This window comes from Lissotriton vulgaris, chromosome 2_2 (assembly GCF_964263255.1).
Source record: "Lissotriton vulgaris chromosome 2_2, aLisVul1.2, whole genome shotgun sequence".
Classification (NCBI taxonomy): Eukaryota; Metazoa; Chordata; class Amphibia; order Caudata; family Salamandridae; genus Lissotriton; species Lissotriton vulgaris.
The window spans coordinates 86,337,555-86,357,493 of NC_141688.1; the positions used below are offsets into that span (position 1 = coordinate 86,337,555).

Below are 19,939 nucleotides of genomic sequence, written 5' to 3' on the forward strand. Positions count from 1 at the left end.
AGGCACCAAGAGAATTTATCTCCTCCTTAACTCATATAATATTGACAGAGAATTACTTAAAAAAGTCGCTACTGACAATCCTGTGGTACTTCTATTGGAGAACCTTCGCCCAGAGTCATTCATATTGAGGCGTACATAACTTTGAGAAGAGATTCTACTACTCTGACAATAATCCCTTCAAAACAAACATTTGTGTCTGGAGCTGGTACATCAACAACATGTTGGTCATATGGAAAGGTCATGTAAATATGACATAACTGTTTATCAAATCAATCAATACCTCCAATCCTTTGAACACTAAGGCCCTGATTCCAATGTCGGACACATCAGTTTGGAACTGTAACCGAACGACCTCCTGTTGTCGGTTACAGCCCAGGAACTAGTATGTGACAACACCTGTTCGGTCACAATCCTATACTTTGCTATGGGAGCATGCATTCCGATGGGAATGCATGCTCTCATAGCAAAGAGCAGAGGTGCAGTTCATCCCTGCACCCTGTGGCAGGCACCTAAAAGGTGCCTGCCACAGGGTGCAGAGATCAAAAGGGGGGCACCATAGGTGCCCCCTAGCCCGCCATTCGGCAGCCTTGCAAACATGGGGACCCTGCTGCGGGCCCCCAAAGACAGATTCCCAATGCCTGTCTGTGTCGGAAAGGCCGGCACAGAAAGGCAGTGGGAAACTGCCATTGTAATCTCTCGGCCGGAAATAGACCGCTGAGGGATTACTGTAGGCCTTCCAAATGGCGGACAGGCTCTCCGATCCCGTCGTCAGCCATTCGGAACTCCTGTTTGTAATGATTTCTGATCCACTCCATCAAAATGGGTCGGTTGAAAATTATTACTAACAGGAGATTAAGATGCGGTAAAGATGTCTCTGACCGAGGGTCGGAGCCATTCTTTACCGCATCGTAATCAGGCCTTAAGTGTGAGGATGCATTTCACGCTAAAAAAAGTGCAAAAAAAATAGAGCACAGGGAACACCAACCAGTCATCAGTTCCATTGTTAACGTGCATTCACACACATTGTTACAGCAAATAGCGAATTCACGGTGAATGACATGTAATTATGCGCTGTGGCGTTATAGCATATTTTGTGATTTTGCATAATAAGTGCTGTGAAAAAATACCAAAATTACACCAGCATAACACAAATTTCACTTAGCTTCAGACTCCCAAATATGACAGCATTCAAACGACTTCCCACAGAACGCCAACCAATAGTTGGACTCGCACAACATGCCGGACATGGGAACGGTTCAAACACCACATAATGGCAGCAGCCTGAAAATGGTGCATATTCTGAAAGGCGTATATGCCCAAGGTGTATAAGACCAGGAAGTGGTATGATCCAAAAAGAGGCCTGATCAATTTATGGGTCATGATCTGGAGGCAGCAGGGACAAAGGAGGTAAGATACTCAACACAGACGCAATCCCATTCAAGAGAGGAGTAGTGCCCTGACACTTGTAGTGTGAGCTGAACTACAACGGGAGTACTCCAGTATTAGCACAATTAGCGTAACTATTCTCCACAGTCACAAAATAGGCCTTTTCACAGGCATCAGTAGAGCAGACTACATAAACACAGAACAGGTAAGGCAATGGGTCTGTTGCTTGTGTGACATAAATGTATGCTCAGATTACATTTCTGCTGAAAAGTCCTTCAATTGATCACTGGTGAAAATAATATTAAAAACATACTAATGTTTTAAAAAGGAAAATAATGATCATTTTATTGAAAAACTGAAGATTAAGGAGAAGACAAGTCCAAAAATGTATCCACAAGGACAGTGGCCGCACATTCTCTCATCTAGCGAGCAGTGAACTTGGCACCTTTCACATCTGTAGAGAAGGATCTTTGGCACAGGTTGCAGCTCGTGTAATAATGTATTCAGAGGTCACTGCTTGTTTCTGTTGTCAACGCGAGTCTTCAGAAAAACTTTTTTAAACTTGCATCTTTCTTAGTCCTGCAAAGAGAGACCAGAAGGAACAGAGGTGTGTGTACATATGCGAAAATAAACACAAAGAAGCAGGCATTCAGGGACTCTCAACCCGTATGATGAGAAAGTATAAGACTATTGCTGGACACAACATACTTGGTGTGGTTTTTACCCCCACCTCTTGCCTTCAATCACTCCTGTTTTGCTGACATCGTTTTTTCTGGCCTTAGGAATCTGCACACTTTACCACTGCTAACCAGTGCTAAAGTGCCTGTGCTGGCTCTCTGAAATGCAGTAATATTGGCTTACACCCCACAAGCACATTTAATTTACTCGCAAGTCCCCAGTAACGTGGTCCTACATGTGCCTAGGACCTCTAAATTAAATTGTACTACTGGGCCTGCAGCACAGAATGTGCCACCAACTTACTTACATTGCCTTTTAAATATGGCTCAGGCCTGCCATTGCAGTCTGGCATGCAGTTTTAAACTGTCATTTCGACCTGGCAAAAGTAACACTTTGCTAGGTTTAACCCTTTTTTTAATTCATATAAGTCACTTCTTTAATAGGCCCTACCAAGCCCATAGGATAGGGTGAGGTGTATACTACTTGAAGGCCTACCATTGGATAATATTGGGTTACCTTATTACAGCTAATTAGTGAGGACTTTCAATTGGGATGCAATAAGGAAGGTTCAATTTGGTGTCTGAAGGATTGTGATTTTAAATCCTGTTTAATGGCAAAGTCAATCAATCAGCATTTGTATAGCCCATCATCGTCATCCTTAGAGGTATCTGGGTGTTGTGGTTGCGATGTTTTCACCAGAGCCAAGTCAGAAACAAGCAGAAAGAGGTAAAATATAGGTCAGAAACAAGCAGAAAGAGGCAAAATAAAGGTCAGAAATGAGCAGAAAGAAGCAAAATAACAGGCAGAATGAGCAGATAGAGGCAAAAATCTAGGGCAGAAGTGGGAAGAAACAGGCACAAAAACAAGCAGAAAGCGAATAGAAAAGAAGGGAAAAATCAAGCAGAGGAGGCACAAACCTAAGGCAGCAGAGAGTAGCAGACTGTAGGCAAGCTGGACAGGAGAACAGTTGCAGGGGGAGCTGGCATGAGGACCTGTTAAAATGGGATTTTAAGTCACAATTCTAAAATTGCCACTTGATAGAAAGTTTTTTAACATCTAAGGAGATGATTCTGTTGAGGCAAGCAAGGGTGGGATCAATACTAAATATGTAACACTAATACCTCTGTCACCATAAATTTCACTTTTTCATAGGACATATAACCCATATACATCCAGACAGGCAATTCATTTTCTTATTATTTTTATTCTGTATTTTGCCTGGGCTTACTCCCTATTCTTTTTCTAGGTTTTTCTTATGAATATGCATATAACTTGTTCTTTTGTATCTCGGATCTAGAACAAACAACCTATGTGTAAACATCACACCATAACATTAACATGCATATGACACGTATTGATTTCTCTGTCTTTTCTTTTTCTTATTGTTTAAAGAAATGTTACATATATTGTGTGTGCAACTAAGACATCATCCAAATTATGTTATGTTATTTATTGCGATAAAGAATATTTAAAACCTATGAGGGACATCTTTTCCCAGCTATAGAGGGAACCACTTTCTGATGGCATTGTTATACTTTTTTCTTTTCATCATGTGCTCTGTAATGATTACATACATGAACATGCAGGTAACACTATTTTTATTTTTAAATTGTCCACTTTCTTTCTTTTCTATTACTCTTCACTTTTTGGTATATACTTCGTTTGGGTCATCTGCACAATTATATTGGCTGATATGGAATAGGGACTTCACACATGGGTGTAGAATGCCATCATTATACCCATCTCACCTCCAGTTGGCCACGTACATTTGCACATAATTGGCAAAGTGGACCTTTTCAAAATGATTTGCTCGCATTGCAATTTTTTACAAAAATATGATCTAATTGTAGAAACAGTACACTGGACGTGGTTTGTGTCTTATAGCTAACAGTTTGTAGATGCAAGAAAGCAGAAGTGCCTGGAGTGCCTGGATGAGGTCAGAGGGGTAGTGGCTTGCGCACTGTTATGGGTACTGACTGTTCGGTCAGCCCCAGGGCCGACCAACCCAGTCATGCACACTCTCCCTTTTTCTCTTTGTAGGCTGCTGCATGCAGCCCACATAGAGAAAATGGCCCGGCTGGGGCAATCTCCACTGGGCCTCTTCCATTGCAGCATTGTGATTGGCTTAGGGGAGGGGAGGGACGCTCCCTGCTACTTGTTCCTGCGGAGGCAGGAAAGCAGGAGCCGGAGCAGGAGCATAGAAAACGCAGGACCCGTGAAAGGTATGTTAGGTTTTTTTTTTTTTTTTTATTTAAACCCCCCTCCCCGCACAAACCCCCCTTCCCTTGCGACCACTCACCCTTTGATCCGAGACCCCCCCCGATAACATCCCAATGGCCGCAGATTCAGCCTCTCTCTGACTGTCAATTCCCTAGGCCTGAAAACCCATCCAGCGTCTATTTATGTAGGTATTCTGGAGTTATTTTAGAGCGTTGTTGCCAAAGAACCCCCTCAGAGCCTGCTGCAGGAACGGCCAAGCTCAGACATCGTAGGATAAAGCACAACAGAGGGCGACAGGACTAGCCACTGTGGAATACCAATATGCCCTTGGTGTGCTCCTTCCCTTTCCCTGTGGAAGACATATTCCCCCTCAGTAGTGAATGCCAGTCGTGCTGATCTGTCCTGGAATGGACACATGTCATCCTGAGTCGCAGTAGTAGGCAGGCTGTGTGAGGGTGGAGGCTAGAAGTCTTGCACCACATTTTACAATTCATCACTATATATCAGTGCCTCCACCTGGTTCATCGGGTCCAGGAACCCTAAATTCCACAGTACAACCAGGCATTTGTCTTCCAATATCATATATGAGTTTGAAACCTCTGTCCTGATGGTACAAACTCACTGAAGCAGGGCATATAGGTTGCACTATTTTAGCATTATTTAAGACATTTGATTTACATGTATCAATATGCATAGTTACATCCCTAAGTCTAGTGGACGAAATAAAACGTGTGTCTGTTGAGACATAGAAATCAAACGAGATAGACAGGTCATGTTTGAATGAACAAGAATCATGATTGTAAATAACCATGTGTGCAGCCTATACCAAGAATTGGTGCTTTTATGCGTCGTAAAGCTTTTAACACAAATGGGTGAAACCACAAAAGTTTGTAAACATAAATATTTAATCTGTACAAGAAAGAGGAGTCTGTGCATGTTTACACATGGGAACTTTTGGAATAGTAAGTTTTTCCGTTCTGTTTTGAGTTTTTGGAAGGAATTGACTGCCTAGTATCAAATGGAATTCGGTTCCAGACTTTCGATGCACTGATTGTTTTAGAGTTCTTTTCTTTGTTGAATGTAGGAGAATCCAGCCTCAGGGAGACCACACTGTGGTGACGGTTGACACCTCACATGATTATACTGAACAAGCAGCTACCTACGTCATTATCAGATGAAATCTCTACTATTGATGTCATAACACTTTCACAAGTGTTTTATCAACCTTCCTGCTTCCTCAAATGTGCTTGAAAATGCTCCATTTATCCACTCTTTTTTCAAACTTTTCTCGGGGGGAGAACTCCCCCGAACCGCCTGTAGGTTGTTCGGGCATGCTCGCTACGCTCGCTTGCCTCAGTGCAATACCACAATAGCTTTACGCCCCACCACTTTCAAATGTCACCACTGCTTGGGAGGTGCGGGTTTGTCCGCTCTGACCGCTCACTTGAGAACAGGAAGAGTACTTTGGTTCTCGTACACCAGCACTGATTGAAGTAAGGTAACGCCTACCTGGGTGAAACTGATTAGAGGGTAGTGATTTTGGCTGGTTTTATTGATGGGAACAGCATTTAGTTCATTTCTTACCATATTTGATATTTAATATAGCCTGGTGACAACGTAAGGGACATCGGTTACAGGTTTACGGGTCTGTTATTGCTGGTTATCTGAGAGTATTGAGTCTGGATTTGATGCTTGTTTTGCAAACACTGCATGTTTTTTGGAGTTACTATTCCATATTGCCAATGCTCGAATTGTACGTTTGCTATTTAACTTATGTTGTAATTCACAACGATTAGTTACAACATGTCCCCAATGGTATTTAACCACTTCTCTCATGATTTGATTTGTATGTTTACTATTTGACTTACGTTGTCGGGCATTTCGATTTTTTACAACATGTCCACAATGGCATTTAACTACTTCTCACATGATTTGATAAACTGTGGTTTTGTGTATGAGGTCATGAACAATATATAACCATGTGTTAATATTCATATCTACTAATACAACTGGTGACGAACCACTTACATTTTTACATCATTTGTATTTGCATGCTAATTGAATACATACCTCTACACTTTTCTTGACAGTTTTGGTAATGCCTCCCTGTACTTGAATGGGCTCATCTTTATGTGGTGTAAACTATTTATTTACATTCACAGGTGCTTAATGTGGGGTAGATATGTCCTTTGTTTAACGCATACCTAGAACACAGGAAACGTCTGCATACCGAATCCACACTCAGGTGGAATGTCATTTATGTATCGCTTTATATATGTATGTATTTATGGTTATGTATTGTAATTGATTCTATTTTCTACACATCACAGAGTCCAGTACTTGTACTCAGCCTCCCTCGTATCCCATCTCCGCTCTAAAATAATAGGACAGATATTGCATCTGGTCTTGCATTGTGTTTAATATTTTTTCTTTTAAGAGACAGACTACCATGTTTGTCAAAATGTCACTCTAAATTGTCTTTTTTATTCGAAAGGTTGTACAAAAAGATTTGTTATTGTGCGTTAGTGTATATTCATATGTGTTGTATAGCTATCATATTTCAGCCCTGAAGAAGTACATTTTCTATTGGATGAAAAATGTTCCCTGGCTTTTGCAGTATATTTAAGTACCACCAATAAAGAGAAGATTACATTTTTAAGATTAATGAACTTTTCTTGGATAATTGTTATTCTTTATAAGCATTATAAATATTCTCAATGTGGTGCACCACTAGTCATAATGTCTATATAATCTTGCCTATGGTAGGTTAGCGCCCTTTGGGCAGAGGGTGCCTACAGAAAGTGCACACCATAAGATACAATTCTCTTAAAATAAGTTTTGGAGATATAACGATATGGGTGTGGCAATTTGTTGAGTTCTACTGCCCTCTTGTTTTCCCAAAACTATTTTTCATCCATGGTTTTGATTTTTGCAAAATATTTCTAAGTCTGTTTTGCTAGTTATGATGACCCAAAACTAGGGGAAAAATGATGAAGAGTTTAAGATGTCCAGGGGTTCCACCTACGCCACTGTACTGGCACACGGAATTGATACGATGGGGAGTAGCTGAAAGTACTAGACTCCGACAGGAGAAATTCCGGGGCTTGAGTAAGACTCCTATCTCATTAGAATGGGATCAAATGCTGGAAGTCTTCTGAGCTTTAGATTCTTTTACACCATCGGCGTCACCAATAGCTGCGACTCACCCCATTACTCCTACATCTCCTACATCTCCCTGAAAGACTTACCCGTATTTCTTTTTGACCACTGTCAGCTTTATAATTATAGTGTACAAGTACACGACAGTCCCTTTTGTACCCGCCTAGGTTGTCACTAAACGTCTTTAAGCACTATTATGTATCATCCGCTCTATGTGCACAAGGGATAGTTCCATAGGAATCTGAGACATCATTCAGTATCTATGAACCAGAGAACAGAGGGGGTGGGGGGAGTTGGTTATTTTTATATTTCTTACTTAATGTAGACTAGATTTGATGTGACAATGTACAGTTCATTCTTGCTCATGCCACTGTTAACTACATCATATGCGATTATCATGTACTCTGTGCTTATCCTACATTGCTTAAGTTCTGAGCTGACCGGTTCATTGCTCCTTTTTATTTCCTGTGAAACTGTATAAATATATTATATATGCACATGCTGTTTTGCCTTTTGCTGCTGCCATGAGTGATGCACAGTTATTATTGACGCCGATTATTGCCTTTTGTACATTGTCCTATATTCCATAATCAATAAATGAATGCATTTGAAATGGCCCTTGAGATGTGGGTGGTCCGCCCCAAGAATTGTGGGAACTGATTCCAGTAGTTGGAAGGGATAGGCTCTTGATGCTACAAGGTCCTACACTCACCTGAGACAATGTTTAGTTGAGAAATTTGATTTAACCCCTGAAAAGTACAGAGTGAAGATCAGAGACACCCAGAAAGTGAGTACAACGTCATGGGTAGACTTTCTGTATACCTCACTGAGAACACTAGAAGGCTGGATTGTTGGCAACAATGTTGACACAAATTAGGGATTGTTTAATTTGTTTGTGAGAGAACACACTTTGACTCATTGTGCTGAAGAGAAGGTATGCCAGTACCCAGTCGACTCAAAGCTATCTAGTCCTTGAGACCTCGTCAAGGCAGCTGATGAGTGGGTGAGAACCGGGTTTCCACTCAGCGCCATGGAGGGACCAGAGGAAAGGAAGACAGGTCCTTTTCCAGGAGATGGCCCAGGGAAAGAAAGATCAAAAGCAGACATAGTCCTCCAAAGACCCACAAACACCTCAACAAGGAGGGGGGCCCGAACCAATCCAAATTTAAAGGGCAGGAGTATGCGAGAAAGAATGGTAGGTTCTTTGATCCCACAAAGGTGGATAAGTGCTTTGACTGTAACCAGCCAGGGCACAAAATGGTAGATACGGTGTGCACCAAGAAGCCCCCTACTAAGGGGCCATCCCCAGTGGGGATGGCAGACGGTAGAAGCAACCTTAGTGTCCCAGGGTGGGGTGAATATTGCAAGCCTGGCTGCATTACTTCCAAATATACAAATGTGCAAATAAGTATCTGATATAAAAACATGAAGTGAATGTTAACAGATACTTATTTGTACATGATTGTCTATTATTAGATATGTTGCAGTGCATACTTTTGTGAATTTCTGCTGCAGACATTTTTGATATACGTCAAATAGGACCACCACACACACGAGAGACAATCCACTTTAATATGTTAGGTGGTCTCCCCCTAAAAAGTATTTTAAGGCATTATTGATGAAGTATTGTGACTTTTTAACATTTGCAAGATTGTATACAAAATGATATTTTTCAATAAAGGAGATATTTTTTATGATAAAAAGGCTTTGTGTTTGAATGTAGTTGTTGAGAAGTGTGTGAATTACATAAGGCAGAAGTATAGGTATATGTACACGAAATACAGGGAACTATTCTCTATCATTAGATTGAAACCCCACCATGAAAGGGCGGATATGACCATGTTACTGATCACTGATGAGGGAGTGGAGGAGGAAACGGAGCCAGTTCCTGACCTCCCCTCCAATAATATGCAAGATATGCAAGATGGGTCAGTGGAGGCAGTGGTACTCTCCCTCAAATTGGCAGAAAAGTGGCACAGAGACTGCAAAAAGGTGCTAGAGCAATTTGCTGGCCGGTTCTTTTTGACCCCAGGAAAACACTGAGGGCCATATGTAGGTGGCCAAATACCTGTCGGTAACGGCCGATTTCGGCCGTTACCGACTGGTATTCGTAATTCCAGATGTAGGGGGCCTGAAAATTACCGATTCTGTATATTTACCGAATCGGTAATTTTACCGAATCGGTAAAGTACCGATTCGGTAAATGTACAGAATCGGTAATTTGGGATGTAGGTGGCACTGGAAACAGTGCCACAGGCCCTTAGAAATTCGTTATTTACCATGAAATACAATGGCATGGTAAATAACGAATTTCTGTGTACATGCACATCTGTGCATGTACACCTGTGCCATGTGGCACACATACATGCCGTAAGGGCATGTATGTGTGTCACATTGCACACAAGCCAAAATCAGGGGTGCAACAGGGTGTCAAAGTGACACCCTGTCGCCCTTGACAAATCGGTAAAATTACCGAATCGGTATTTACCGATTCGGTAATTGCCATTGATTCCTATGGGCCTCAAGGCCCATAGGAATCAATGGCAATTACCGAATCGGTAAATACCGATTCGGTAATTACCGCATATTACCGATTCGGTAATATTTACAGAATAATTACCTACATGGCATTTACCGAATTGTAAATACAGAATCGGTAAAATTCGGTATTTACGATTCGGTAAATGCCTTTTACCTACATATGGCCCAAAGTAGTCTGTGCACCACATTGACACTAGCGAAAACCTACCTGTGAAAATAAACTGTACAGGTTTTTTAGCCATGTCAGAGCTAGCTAAAATACTGGAGTTGGGGGTAATTGTACCTTCGGACAGTCTATGGGCCAGCCCAGTGGTGCTTGTGCCCAAACCTAATCCCCAGGGGGAACCAAAAGAGTTATGGTTCTGTGTGGACTATAGAGAACGTAATGCAGTCACAAACACTGATGCTCATCCTATACCTAGAGTAGATAAGCTCATTGACAGGTTAGGAGCTGCTAAGTACCTGAGTACGTTTGACTTGACTTCAGGCCACTGATGCAGCAAAGGAGAGGTCAGTATGTTCCACACCAGAGGGACATTATTATCAGTTCAAGGTAATGCGCTTTGGCTTAAAAAATGCACCTACCACCTTCCAGAGGTTGGTGAGCAGGGTCTTGTCTGGGTTGGAGCAGTTAAGTGCAGCTTATCTGGATGATATATAGGTATACAGTTTTACCTGGGGGGATCACTTAAGCCACTAGAAGGAAGTACTTCAGATCATACAGCAGGCAGGCCTGGTTATTACGGCAGGTAAGTGCCAAATAGGGCAGAGTTCAGTGGTGTACATGGGACACCTGGTAGGTGGAAGCCACGTACAGCCTCTCCAATCAAAAATTCTAACTATTTTGGATTGAACAGCTGCTGTTACTCAGACTCAGGTTAGGGCATTCCTTTGACTGACTGGGTATTATAGAAGGTTGGTTCAAAATTATGGGACCATTATGGGGGGCCTAACAGAGAACTGACTTCAAAGAAGAGGCCCACAAACGTGGATTGGATCCCAGAGTGTCAGAAAGCTTTTGACACTCTGAAAGCAGCCCCTGGATGCACAAATACATTTGTGGTTACGACAGATGCTTCAGAACAAGGGATTGGGACAGTGTTGTCAGAGTTAAATGAAGAGGGGCTTGATCATCTAGTTGCCTTTACTAGCAGGTGACTTCTTCCCAGAGAGCAGAGGTGGAGTGCCATTGAGAGACAGACTTTTGCTGTTGTTTGGTCCCTGGAAAACTGAGACCATATTTGTTTGGTACTCACTTTCATGTTCAAACTGACCAGAGGCCTCTAAGATGTCTAATGCAGATGAAAGGGTAGAATCCCAAGCTATTGAGATGGTCCATTTCCATACAGAGAATGGACTTTACAGTGAAACACAGACCTGAGCTTGCCCATGCCAGCGCTGATGAACTTTCCAGGTTTTTCCACATAGCTGATAAGGACTACAATGGTGTAAGTTAGTAACCCATCATCTTTTGTTTGGGTGGGGTGGGGCTAATCAAATGTTGGAAAGCGGATTATTAGTAGTGATAAATAAACATCTACCACTGTCAATAAGGCCACTAACAGCGTCTAGGGCTCAGAAAAGGCCTCAGAAAATAATTTTCATGCTCAACCCTTGGTAGCTGGGCTGCGAGCAGGCAGGCTTAACTTCAGATACAGGTTTGTAAAGCATTTAAAAACTCCAATTAAGAATTAAGTAATTAAGACACAACACACAATAAAAATCCTACACCAATTTATAAAAATAAGAAATAATTGTATCTTTAACATGACAGCAAAATGAAAAAAAATCCAATATTGGGAACCAGCTATGTGAATTTTTTTAAAGGCATAGCATTATATAGGACATAAAAAACAATAGTGCCTATTGGGACATCTGGTCATGCTAGACCGGAACAAAGTCAAAGATTCAGTCTGACCGCGATGGAGTCCTGTGTGGTTACCCCTCACAGTAGGCATCAGTAAAAGGTTTTACCTTCTGACTCAGAAACTTTTCAGTAGCTTTTCCCTCAAAGCTCTTCACCAGTCTGGATTTGGTGAGAGTTTGCTGGCTTGCCTTGCGACGAGCTCCCAGTCAAACCTATGGAAGTCAGACCTATGGAGCTTTCCAGCAGGATGAACTAGAAATCCAGGCTGGCTCGCGGTTGAAGGTGGGTGGCTTAACTCTCGCGGTTGGTCCCAGTCAACTCTACTACCTTCAGACCTAAAAACTTTTATGGAGCTTTTTCTCACGAGGTCCCTCGATGTTCTTCAGCAGGCTGGATTTGGTTAACGGTTTGCCGGCTTAGGTTACAACTAGCTCCTTGTCAAACTCAAAGATGAACCTCAGGAACTTTTCAGTGGGACGAACCTGCAGGGCAGGCCGGCTCACGGTGGAGGGTCGCAGGCTCGGCATGCCAGGTCGAGTCTTTCCACTTCTGGACCTTTTTCCCAAAGCTGCTCCAAACGTTTTCAAAGTTCTGGAACTTTTTCCTGAAGTTCCTTTGAGGGTCCCAAAGTGTAAAAAACTTACCTCAAGGGTCTGGAGGCTCCAAGAGGGTCCTTGAAAGTTTGGGACTTCAATTTCCACAATCCACTTGGACAAAACCCTTAGAAACCCACTAGTCACTCCAGGCTGAGGATTCTCCGTGGTGATGGTCCGGGTGAGCTCGGTTAACCTGTAGCTTGCATGGAGTCTACTCTTTAGTCCTTTTGAAGCAGGTTGGATCCACAGGGCTGTAGTTCCAGAATATGCAGCAGGAGCAGTCAGTCAGAGTTTGCCTGGTTGGTGCAAATCAAACTTCCAGCATGGACCCTTTTTCTTCTGTAGTTTCCAGCAGCAGATCTGACAGGCTCTGCCCCTTTCAGATACTTATTCAGTGTGCTCTGGGGTCACACAAGAGGGCACTCCTGTCGAAAGAGGAAACACGCAGAGCTTGACCATTTCCTCTAAAGTGTGTCAGATCTCCATAGAATCCCTCCCCTTGGCATCTGCACATTCCTTCCTTAAGCCTGCCATCTGCTGGGTTCAGAGTTTGTGGGAATAGATAGATCTGGCTTTTTCTGCCTGTGCCCCTGGGCCTTTGAAGCTCATGGAGTGCACCTCCTCCCCCTTGCGCTGACATTCCTATGCAGCAGAACCCTCTCCTCCAAAAATGGCTCTTCACCCCAAGTGCCACTTATCACTTCATCAAAGCAGCCTGAAACAACTCTGGCCATTCAACGCAGACCACTAGAAGGCTGAATTTTGGATTACAGACACAAAAAGTCTTCTAACTTATTTTTTGTACATTTTAGGATGATTTCAACTACAGCATGTTGTTGGATTTATCAATACCTACGTCCTTGAATTATATTTTTCTTCAACGCCTAGCTTTAGTTATTATTTATAAACTGAATACCATGTTAACCTATGTGGCTGGGGATCTGCAATGGGGAAATTAAACTGGGCAATATCTCCAACCCCAGGGCTTATAAAACATCTTTTATAAGGACAATGCCAATATCTACAGGACTCCTCACCCCTGAACCACTAGGGGAGACTTCAGGGGTTCTGTATATGGATTGCAGATCCTCACTCCAAAGTGCTCTAGCATGAAAGTCGATTTTGGAAACACTTTACTACAATGAGGGAAGTGGAATGTGAAATTTTACTATCCCCAAGGCATATAAAACCTATTTTATTAGAGTACTGCTTATAAGTTCCTGATAACCCCCCTCAAACACCCAGGAAAACACGTTGGGGAGACAATGTGGGTACCTAATATGCAAAATATTGTAGTATATCCATTTGTAAGTGCCCCAAACACCAAAGTAGAGTTTGGGCACAATTTACATTTTAAAAGCAGTCCTGCAACACTGGGCTGCTTTTAAACTGACCGCAGGCCTCAGCAGTGCACACATGCAAGTGCAGAAAGGGCTACTGGCCTCTAAACTGCAATGGCCTATTATATACGAGGGACTTAAATGTAGTTTTGATCCCCAGGACCGGATATTGCTACAGCGATCCCACCCAGCTACGTGATCCTTAGGAAAGACAGAGCCACTGGTAGGGGAGGTGGGGTCACCATGGTGGTGGACAAGCGCTTTGCTTGTTCAGTCATACCTACGGACGACATTCAGGGATGTGAGACCTTGGGTTTCTCGCTATCTCTCTCGCCTCAACATGCGTGCTCAGGACTGCTCGTTTATAGGCCACCGGGCCCGATGGGCTCCTTTCATGAAGAGCTCCACTCTGCAATCTCCGCGCTCTGGCTCAGATCCAAACACTGTCTGCTCTTAGGAGATTTTAATATCCATATGGATATTGTAGATGCCCCTAACAGCATTAAGCTGAATGACATCACTCTCTCACTGGGGCTTATCCCACATCTTCTGGCCCCTACACACAGTAAAGGGCACACTCTGGACCAAGTTTTCTCAACCATTCCGATTGATATATCTTCCCCTGCCCCGGTTCTCTGGTCGGATCACTTCTTAGTGGAATTCCAGATCACTCGCCTCGGAAAAATTTCCTACAGTGGGCCTGCCCGCCAAGTGCAGAATGTCCTCCCTTCTCTGCCATGATGCCGCCACTGGAGGTGGGAGTTCCTCAGGGCTCCATTCTGAGCCAAACTCTCTTTAACATCTATATGATCCCTTTGGCGGCACTGGCAGAGGCCCACGGAGCTCGGATCGTGTCGTACGCGGATGATACCCAGCTCCTTTTCATGTGCAACCGAGACTCCGACTTTGATGGCGAGAACATCAGGGGCTGCGTCGAGGCTGTTTTCGGCTGGTTTCAGCTGAACAGTATCAAGTGCAACTCCGATAAGTCGGAAGTGCTCTTTTTCGGCTGCCCCTCTCACCCCAGGTGGAAGGCCTGGTGGCCGGCCGCCATGTTTCCTCCCGTCAGCGACTCGGCGGTCGCAAAAAATCTTGGAGTACAAATTGACAACGGTCTCTCTCTCAAATCCCAGGTCTTCGGCTCGGTTGGCAAATGTTTTGCCATCCTTAAGATGACTAGGAAGTTTCTGCCCCTATTGTCGCTGGACCACAGAAGAGTAACGGTGCAGGTGCTGATAGGTTCCCGCCTTGACTACACCAATGTACTGTATCTGGGCCTTCCTGAATTTCTCCTTTCACGCCTGCAAGTTGTCCAGAACTCTGCCGCGCGAGCCATCTTCGGCCTCACTAGGAGAGCCAGTGCCAGTACTCTGCTTAAATCCCTCCACTGGCAGAAAGCGTATTGTTTTCAAGGGGCTGACAATGGCCTTTAAAGCATTGCACGGCCTGGGTGCCAGGTACCTTCGGAAATGGCTGACGTTTTACCAACCTTCTAGATCACTTAGCTCTTCCACCATGGCCTTGGCCGCCGTACCAGCGTTTCGGCGCGCTCGGTGTGGCGGACGCTCCTTTAAACGCCTTGCTCCTCAGTTGTGGAATGCTCTACCCCTTTCCCTTAGAACCAATGGCAATTTGTTGGCCTTCAGGAAGGATCTTTAGACTCTGCTTTTCTCTCAGTAAGTGCTTTTGCTCTCCTCTTTTTTCTCTGTGCCACTGAGGATCTAAAGTGCCGGGACACTCTTCGGAGTAGCTGAGCGCTATAAAAATCCCCACTATAACATATAACATAACATATATATAACAAGGAGGGATGTTTCTCCCTGCTCTGGGGAGCCATTGTCCATTTTACCTGCCAAGGTCCTCCATGCTTCCTGAATTGGACAAGTCCATGGCTATCTAGTAAATAGGTATTACTTGTACAGGCTACAGAGAATGGAGCCAATGGACAGGCTCTGCTGTCAAGGGAATCCACCCACCTCTAAGAGAGGCATCTGCCAAACCCTAAAGAAGCTACTATAGAAATTATCTGTAACTGTGCCACGCTGCATAGTGTGTAAATCTAAAATGTAAGCTGTACCTACACTTTCATTTTTTTAAAATAACATAAGCTATGTGGTATCTCACTAGTGAGGGCGAGGTTGGCTTGCATACATGTACATGTGCACAGTGTTCACTCCAGTTGGAACATAAGTAGCAAAGTCATTTCTATGATGTATGTGTAGTAAAGCCAGAAGGCAACATGGATTTTTATTTCATATGCTGCAAGTATGACTTTTATAAGGTTGTCATGTTCCTGTCTTTTGAGTATCAGAATCCACTGGTGCCTTAATACCCTTCCCTACAGTTGAAACCCCCTGAGGCTCACCGCACTATAAACACCTTCTTCTCCAATAAATGAGCCTACCTCCTTCCACCCTTCCCTGATCACAGCCTGTAATGCTTCATCTGCCTGCCAAACGGGGTCTACTGACGCTCGCCCTCTTTGGGATCCTCTGGGGCTGCAGTGGGCTGGCTTTGTGGAAGTATGTGGATAGAGAAGTCGCAATATTGAAATCTGTATTCTGTTGTTTCAAGACTATTGCTCTCTGTTGGAAAAGCATGTTCTATCTTACTGGCGCTATCCAACTGTCGCCATTCTGCAGATGAGAGTCCGCCGCAGTGGTGTTTTCGCCATTTCTGACCTCCCTTACCCACTATTTCTCCTTTTGAGGTTGTGGTATTGAGACGGTCTGCTCTATACTCATTGGCCTAACATCTCTGGCTGACTCATGCTTTCTTCACACCATGAAGTTTTTAAATCATTTTTGAGAACCAGACTAATCAGCCTATTACACCCATGGCTTTTTCTCCAATTTAGTCTCATTTTTTCAGTTGTTTTCAAAGGCGTGAGGCAGCAGCCCAGTCCCACTAGAAGTGCAATTGTGCTGGCAATTTATGGTCCACCACCAGGAATATTTGAAAGCCACTTCGGCAATATTCGGACATATTTTAGAACAGCAACACAATTCTACCATTTGATGTTATTGTGCAGGGGCACAAGCGTGCGTCCTTTTATACATCATGTTATTTGTGATAGCATGTCAAAACATATATATCAGCTACTCTACATTACAGCAAATAAGTGGTCTTTTAGCAGGTTAAATAGAAATATTGCAGATGTGACTATTCAAGAGTAAGTGTACATTGAGCCATTCCATAAAATCAGTATGAATTTGAACTGATATAATTTATGTTACAAAACTATGAAGTGTTAGAACAGGAGCAAAATCACCCACAGTAAGCTATATCATAAAAGTTAGGCAAAGTTCTACCCACATGTATTTTTCCATAGTAGACTGACCTGTACACAAGGTAACACATTGTACATATGGTTTGCAGCAGAAGGAACAGTAGGAAGCTGCCGCTGGACACACAAGAAGGCACCAATGGAGCTGCTGGGCACAGAGGTCTATGGCCATGCGCCTGCAAGAATTGAAATAGCATGAATAGCGTAGACTGTGTAAGGGAAGGTTCTAAATTGACTTACTAAACAGAGAAACATGTTAAACCTATGCAAATGCACTGCCACCTCAGAAGTGAAGCCGCAGACCGGCTTAAAAGGGCTCTAGGCACCCTTTGGCCCACAAGAGACATGGTAAGTTCCTGTGCTCCTCACTTCGCTCAGGCAGGGAAAATATTTTCTTTATATGTCTGGGATATTAATGTCCAATATAATCAAAAGACTTCTTGGAAAATAAGCATGATAAACTCCCTTGTGCATTGAACAAGGTCAGAGACGAGCACACCAAATTTAAGACTGGTAGATAAAATAGTGACACCCCCAATATTCCTATGGTAGATCTAATGACCTGGTTTAAAAGTGGAATTTTGCCTAAATTCAATGACATGATGGATCTATGGAGGATTCTTAATTGGGAAATAGGTCCTCCAGATGGGGAAGTGGATGAAATATGGGTCCTGTGGGTTCCTCCTGATGGCTATTTATGTTCACTACAAGACTCTGGAAGTGACATTTTGATCTGGCTTTGGTCCAACATAATGCAACAGTGGTTGGACTGTGTGTGCTGATGCTGGGCAGATTGTCTAAGAGATCCTACAGGTTCAGTGGGTTGAGCTGCAATATCCTCATGGCCGTTTGGCAGCTCAATGACAGCTCAGTGGTTAGGCTGCGTGGACACTGAAAAGGATCAAGATTTGAACTATGGTGTGCTCTCAGCTAGACTCTAATGAACTCTTGACTTTCTAGTGGTGTGTCTACACGGGGCTCCCAAGGGATGTTTGGTTGGACTGAAGTCTGTTTATATTGGTTCACTGTCTCGGCTGTAGCTCTATCCCAAAAGCAGATCAAGGGTGAAGACTTGGAGTCATCCTGATAACGTTATGGCTGCACTGACACTGGTCAGGCATCTCATTGGCTGGACTGTGGTGTCACCGGGCTCTGGAGCTGTTCTGAATTATTGACTGGACTGCGAGATCAGTGGTTGTGGGGCTGTTTTGACATCACAATGGTTAGGCTGTGGGTAAATTCTGATAAATCAGTTATTGGCAGGTGGGGCGCTTGTGAAGACTATGTAATAGTTCTCCACAGTCCTCTTGATTATTGAGTAATGTGGTTATTGCATGCAACAAAATAAATACAAAATATCAAATGTGAAACAAAACAACACCCAAACTGTTTAAATTTTGATATTTTTGCATATTTTAACTGTTCCTCTCACAGACTGACTACAGCACAAATCTCGAAAGACCAGAGTGGTCAATTGTAGACAGCGGTTGCAGGTGAGGCCCACAGGCACTCATTTATGGGCACTAGGACCTATTTTTCATCATCAGACTTTGACCCAGTATAAGACAATTAAAAATTAAAAAGAGGGAAAGAAGAGGATATGGAAAAAGAGGAATTAGAAATCATGGAAAACAGTGACAAAGGGAGAAAGCAGGGATGAAAAAGAGCCTACAAGGGTGGAATAAAGATGCAAGAAGTATAGTCTAGTAGATGGGCAAGGTAGGAGGTGGAAACCTACGGGTAGCTGAGCGCTTTATAAACTTAAATATAATAATAATCAATACTAAGCAGCCTTGGTATTTGGCGTTCCTGATATTCGGAATCTCCTGAGACAGAATTGTGATAAAAACTATGGGCTCCTGCGGTCCGATTATGTATAGGATGCACTTTCCGTGTTTGCGCCTGGTGCACCGTAAAACAGGTGGGCCGGGCTCCAACAGGGAAAAGGCGCCCTATTACATAGCATGTGCTGCCCCCAAGGCAGCCGTGAATTTGTGATGCCCTGGGAGCAGCGAATTCAGGGTAAAAACAGAGCAGCTGTTCCTTGTTTCAATATGCAGGCGACAACACAACTGCACGTTTCATGGGTATTAGAGACCACCTTGCAGGTGGGTGCGGTGAGTGCCTACACCCGCCAGCAAGTGGACATCTAGGGGGTCCATAAGACTACCTTTCCCCCCTTCAGAGGACTGCAGTTAGGTGCGCCTCCTGACAGCTTCTTTGCCTCTGCGCCTAAGTCTATAATGCGGTGCGGGCACAGAGACAAAGGGATTCCCTAATTTGCATGGGGCCAAGCATCTGCAGCTCCTTCTGGAAAACCAAAGTGCCTCAGGGGCGCGCAAATCGAGTGCAAACACCCATTGCACCCCCAGGGCACATTGTGTTATACATCCCCTGGTGCTTATTCTTTTGTAAAGCAAGCACTGAAAGACCCAAGACAGAAATCTGATGAGATGGTAGAAACTATGACTGCCACTGGTTCTTCTTTGATGCAACAGCAAGCACTCTCCACTCACAGCCCAATGGCAACATCCCCAATGACTCACCGGGCTCTTCACCAGGCTCTGGAGGCTCCTCTTGACCACGTCAAAGTGTTCCTTGATGTCAGAAATACTGCTTTGGGGAACGGCGCTCGATCCAGCAGATTGATGCGTCTCCTTTGCATTTGCTGTGATCTTTCCAATGTTGGCTCTGTGAAGGCAAGATGAATGAGATGTGACAACCCTCTGACATAGAATCAGACCTTGCTGTGTACAAGACAGATCTAACTTGACATTCACCTTATAGGATACATGGAAAGTTCGGACACAACTTCAAACCTTAATGAGTCCAAGAAAACTCTGAATTGACACCAGAACTACAGAAA

At 43.6% G+C, this 19,939-nt stretch overlaps 1 protein-coding gene across 3 annotated transcripts in view; it reads right to left on the minus strand.

Annotated features, from left to right (window-relative positions):
* Positions 1–1,704: 1,704 nt before the first annotated feature.
* LMAN1L (lectin, mannose binding 1 like) overlaps positions 1,705–19,939 on the minus strand; it is a 403,151-nt gene continuing 384,916 nt past the window's right edge. For 2 of the 3 annotated variants that reach the window (XM_086959336.1, XM_086959337.1), the window contains 3 exons: positions 19,620–19,764; positions 17,128–17,249; positions 1,705–1,965 (listed from right to left, as the gene is read on the minus strand). In XM_086959336.1, the coding sequence (XP_086815462.1) occupies positions 1,929–1,965; positions 17,128–17,249; positions 19,620–19,764 (304 nt within the window). In that variant the 3' untranslated portion in view covers positions 1,705–1,928. Of the gene's footprint in view, positions 1,966–17,127; positions 18,808–18,857; positions 19,765–19,939 lie in introns of all 3 variants that reach the window. The other variant, XR_015309176.1, reaches the window with a different exon arrangement.